Source organism: Crocodylus porosus, unplaced genomic scaffold (assembly GCF_001723895.1).
Source record: "Crocodylus porosus isolate Cpor-Errol unplaced genomic scaffold, CroPor_comp1, whole genome shotgun sequence".
NCBI classification, from domain to species: domain Eukaryota; kingdom Metazoa; phylum Chordata; order Crocodylia; family Crocodylidae; genus Crocodylus; species Crocodylus porosus.
This window is the reverse complement of record NW_017728907.1, coordinates 16,812,510-16,818,043: the sequence shown is the minus strand read 5'-3', so window position 1 is coordinate 16,818,043 and position 5,534 is coordinate 16,812,510. Positions and strand designations below refer to the sequence as shown.

The 5,534-nt window shown below is 44.5% G+C and overlaps 1 protein-coding gene across 4 annotated transcripts in view; it reads right to left on the bottom strand.

The window, feature by feature from the left end:
• Positions 1-5,534, bottom strand: part of RABGAP1L (RAB GTPase activating protein 1 like) — a 462,175-nt gene that overhangs the window by 94,557 nt on the left and 362,084 nt on the right. For all 4 annotated transcript variants that reach the window (XM_019530871.1, XM_019530872.1, XM_019530870.1 and 1 more), the window contains one exon: positions 548-676. In XM_019530871.1, the coding sequence (XP_019386416.1) occupies positions 548-676 (129 nt within the window). The remainder of the gene's footprint in view (positions 1-547; positions 677-5,534) is intronic.

The following is a 5,534-nucleotide window of genomic DNA, read 5'->3' as shown; positions in this document are numbered from 1 at the left end:
TTAGCCCCTAACAGAAAAATTCCAGAATGAAAAGATGTTTAAAATCCCAGCACTATGCCCTCTTGTATTTTCCCTAGCAGATTTAGTGAAGTAGTATAAGAAAGTCCCCTGGTAGGCAATTTGAATAAACGCTCATTGTCTTGGTTAGAGTAAACTGCAAGAGAAATTGTCTTCTAGTCCAAAAAATTTACATTATAAAGCAGTATCTTACAGATGAATCGCAAAGGCAGCACACCTGGTAGCCCAAACTAACAGCTGAATATAAGATTATTTGAGATGATCTTTTTAGTCTTTTGACTATTTACTAATCAGCTAATTAACTAATTAATGAGAAGACACTGATGGTCTTGCTTTTCTCAATAAAAAATCAGTTTTCCCATGTTAATTAGTTATTTGATTTAAGTAGGTTCTGAGGGAGGAAAAAGTTTATGTAAATGCAAGCAAAATAGGGATTTCACTTCGAATGCCATGTTCTGCTGCCACTCTTCAGCCTCTCTTTCCCTGTACTCACTCTAGGTAAACTAGAGATAATGAGGATCACTCCTACCTTAATATTGCAGGCCTGTTCCATCAGTCGTCTGGCGTTTTCTTCTGCCCTGTATCTCTTGGGCAATTGAACTCTGAAGAATTTTAAAGCCCCTTCAAAATCAGCTTGTAAAAGGTCTTCCTTTGAGGTCTACAATAAAACACAGAGAACTACTTTAAACATAGAGAACATTTCCACTTGCGCTATTAGTGGATTTATCATCTGCTGAATTTATTCCAAACAGCCAGTATTCACATTAACTCAAAACCATTCTCTAGGAAAACAGCTCTCTAACCTGTATCTCAAAAGATGAAATAAAAGTCGGAACACGTCCAAAGAAATCCCAAGCAAAGCACTGTGATAAGAGGACTTTAACAAGCTGATGTACTTATCCTTCTATACCTGGAGGCTGAGAAAGGAAATCTGGCAAAGCCTGTCAAAATGGAATTCAGTGAAAGTGAAAAAAAACCTAGAAGAACTGTGGTATTTTTTAGATGGTTTGTGTTTCTTGACTGTTGCTGATTTTTGCTCTACTAGGAAGACATTATATATGACTGCAGACATGATTACCAGAAGTGAAAGGGTTTCCAAGTTATAATAAGAACCAGCTAGTCACAGTTCATATACTGTACTGTGCCAGGAAAATAAACTTGTACCCTTTTTTCTACATGTTAATATAGTGCCTACCTTTGTGGTATCAAGCCATAACTATAGCTAACACTTTAAGAGAGGAAGAGATAAAGATTCAGTGGAAATCTACTACGGCTGCTGATAACAAACTGGAAAAAACACATTCTCAGATTTACTAAAGTCTACATTTCATGCCTTTCTAAAATACAATACCAACCCTTTAGATATTTTGCTTAAGATATTCTGGAAGTGAGTGTTCAGAAAAAGTTTTTCAGCTGCAATCCCTGAACTTGAGTTTCAATAATATTTGACAAATAACGGTTAATACAAAAAACTACAGAAATATTATGAGAACTAATAACTGCTTCCATTATTTATACTTCAGTAAGAACATAAGTAAAGTTTGGTAAGGTTAAGTGCTGCACTTGAAGGAATGCTAGGGTCTATAGTCTAAACTGAGGATGTCAGTTAGTGTACAAACCATGCCACATGAATGCTAGCAATATTGCTTATTACTGACCTGTATTTAATTTCCCATGTTGGAAAAGGTCATTATTAAAGTCATTAATCAGGAATAAAGGGGACACTTAATTTCTTGGGTCTGACGATTTCCTTAGTCAGGATTTAAGCCAAATGAAGGGACAAAACGATACTGAATATGCTGATTAATTATCCCTCTCCACAAGGCAGCAGATGATTAAATGATACACTCATTCTTCTGGATCTGTTTGTAGACTTTGTGTCACCACTGATCACAAGGTGTGACTAAAGTAGATAGAGTTATTTGAGTGGCTTGGCTCCTTTTTGTGTGCAACTCCAGAGGTTAGTTCTGCACAGGCATTAGTCTGCCTCCAAAACACTCACAATTCTGAAGAGATCTACTTGGTTGCCTTTCTGTTTACCGCAGAAGAGACCACTGGGAGCATTAGAGAAGGGACATGAGAAAAGCTGTTTTCAAGATGTTGATGACACTCTGCTCTATAAACTATTACATCTGATTCTGTCCACAAAAAAATTGGCAGGAGAGCTATCTGGCTGAGACTCAGTCAGACAAGACTGAAGTAATGTTGATAGAATGATGCTGCATTAAGGTGTCTTGTGGATCTAGGGCTGCTCACAGATGCTACTTCGGCCAACATTTTTGTTTTCTTTTCTCTTCAGCTGCACTTGCAACTGTTTAATTTAGATGTAGGCTCTACTACAGCTAATCTGCATTTCTGTCACTTAAGACCAGTTGACTGGAGTGTATGCCACACTGGGCAAGATTATGGGACTATCTGAACATTACAGAATGTGATGGTCAGTGTATTAAGCAGCCAATTATGCAGACAGCACGGGGCATCAATATGCCAAAATCTGCCCTGGCTACCTGTCAGCTTCTGGATAGAGTTCAAAGTGTCAATGTTCATCAAAAAGCCGTAGATGGTTTGGAAACTGGCTATTTTCTCCCTGTGTGCAATATTCACACAGCTGGGATCAGTGGAGGCATTTGAACTGGAGATCACTGTTGCACTGCAAAGCCACCTTTTCTGAGAAAAATCCCACTGTAAATGATGCTCACAGTTCAAATGCTCCTTTTGCTCTCAACATCCCCACCAGATAACCTACCCCAAGCAGAAGTCTGTTCTCAGGAAAGAGAGAGCCTCTGGTTTATGCTACTGATTTTATATGGAATGTGCTCATCAGGGGCAGATGCAAAAGCAGGGTGCATGGGTGAGGTTGCCCCCCCCCCCCCCACAATGCTGTGGAAGCAGCAGCTGGGGACTTTTTAAAGTCCCAAATCAGTTAAGAATCCCCCCATCCCTTCCCCTCCCTGCTCAGCAGCACATCCTCTTCCCATCCCTCACCGCCACTGTCCCTGCTGTCTCTGGCTGCCCCTGTGGCATGAGAGTTCCAAAGCCTCTCCTTCCCAACTCTAGACAGGCTGCATGGGGAGCAGGCTCAGCCTGGAACAGTGGCAGCAGGCAGGTTCCCCCTCCCTGCCTGGTCCCTGGGTGCTCCCTGCCAGTCCAGGAGCAGGTTCAGGGAAGAGGAACTCACCCTGCCCCTGTTGCTGCTGCCATTGTCCCCAGATTAGCTTAGTTCCCTTGGCAGCCCAGTAGAAGCAGAACAGAAACAGCCCCAATGCTCCCTGTCACCCCTAGGGCAGCTGGAGACAGTAGTAGTGGCAGGTGGAGGAGGACACAGGATGGGGCAAATGTGACGAGAGGAGGACAAATGCACTATAGGTGTGTGTCTACATGAGATGCTAAATGAGCAGTAGACTAATTCTACCGCACATTAGCACAGCAGGCAGAAACCGTGTTAATGTGCAGTAGAATTAGTCTACTGTGCATTAGCATTACCTTAAAAATGTGTGCTGGCATTACTGACCTGTAGTGCCAATTACGGTTCATTAAGTTAGTACCTGTTCTTACATGTACTAAACTTTATGTGCCATAATTACAGCACGTTAATGAACATGTAGACATGCCCACTGCATATGGAGAAGGGAGAGAGAACTAATAGTAGCGGGTAACTTCTTACCTGAATCAGGGACTTAAAAAAAGACCCTGGTTTTTGTTCCTACAGCATAGTCTGCCCATCCTGTGGAGGGGACAGGGGGAGAGGAGGAGAGTTGAGTGGAATAGCTGCAGCTACCCCTGCAGCACCAGTTCCTGCACCCCCCTTTATAAAATCCTGGATCTGCCCATGATGCTTACCTATTATAGTGATGGGTACTATAATAAAACTCTAAGGGCCGGTTGACATAGCAAACTTATTGTACCTGGCATCATCCCCTTTGAGCATGCCATGCAGCTATGCTCAGGCTACCTCCTAACTGAAAGTAGTATTAACTCAGAGGTTCCCAATCTTTTTCTTATTGCATACTCCCTTCCAGATTTACCAGCTGCCCATGTACACCTACCAACACACATTTTATATTTTAGCCCCTTAAATGCCAATTATTATTATAATGCAAAATTAAGTCTGCCATTGCATAATTTCTCCTGCGTACCTCCCAGAGATGCCTTGCGTACCCCAGGGATATATGTACCACATTTTGGGAACCTCTGGTATAGTTGCATCTATGCAGCAATTCATGGTGAATGACTACCCCATGCTAACCCACCCATGGCATTACACAGAAGTTGGTACAGTACTTTCTGTCCAGAAGAGGGCAGTGTGGTGGAGGTTACCATTGTCAGGCATTGTTTGTTTACAGTGTAGGCATAGCCTAACACAGGTAGGTAGGAGGTTTACATGGAACGGGTTTACTGGGTGGGTGTTTTCAAATACTATTTCTGGAAGGAAAAATATATCTACCCTGCACAATGCAGTGCCATGCAGCAGTAAAGCTGAGTTAGTGTGGAAGTCCATCATATGAAGTAGGAAATATTAGGTCACACAGAGTGTCAAACTAATGTAACTACACTACCTTTGGTGTCCAAGTTAGCTCATATACAGTTCTACACAGCACTGCATTGTGTAGTGAAGATATACCCAAAGTTACTCCCAGAGTCTGGATCTCTTAGCCTTCTGGATAACCAACATCCTCCATTTTTTGCCATGTTTTTAATACGGAGGCAAACCAAGTAGAGGTGCACCAATGTATTGGTCCATATCATATTGGCACTGATAAAAGGAAATTGACATTACTGGCAATTGGCTTTTTTTGGCCAGTGTAGCTGATAATGTCACCAATAAATGCTGCATGCATGTGCACAGCCATAGCATGTAGGCAGGCAGGAATGCAGTCCGACAGCTTAGAGAGCAGCCTCCTGCCAGTAAGTCGAGGGGGGGAAGGAATGTGGGGGGAGAAGGGGTTTAGGGGGCAGACTGAGGCCCCCACAGTGAGGAAGGGAGTGGGGCTGGGGCAGGGGAAAGTGCTGCCCAGCTGAAGCAGGGCATGGGACAGAGGTGCAGGTGGCTTGTCCAGAGGGTTTTGGGGTCACTGCTGCATGCACCCTTGGGAGGCATGGGGGGCATGTGCCTACCACATTTGTGCACGGGGCAAGGGGAGGCTACCCACTGTGGGCTCAGGGACAGGAGCTACACCGGCCTCTTTCTGGCAGAGGGCTTGGCCGGGGCTGTGCTCAGGGTGGGGTGGGCAGTGGCACTGGGGGGAGGCAGGCTACAGGAGAGCTATGTTGAATTTTGGGGTGGCTGTAGCTCCCCCTGAGTGCAGTCTGGATTCATCCCACTTCCCCTACCCGCCCCGCACACCCCTACCACCCACCCTGGGCGCAGCCCCAGCCCTCTGCCAGGAAGAGACTGGCACTGCCCCAAGCCTGCAGTGGAAAGCCTGCCCTCACCCTGCATACAAATCTGGGGGTTGCATGCCCCCCATGCATCCTCTGGAAATGTGTGCAGCAGCAGCAGTGAACTGACCTGCGCT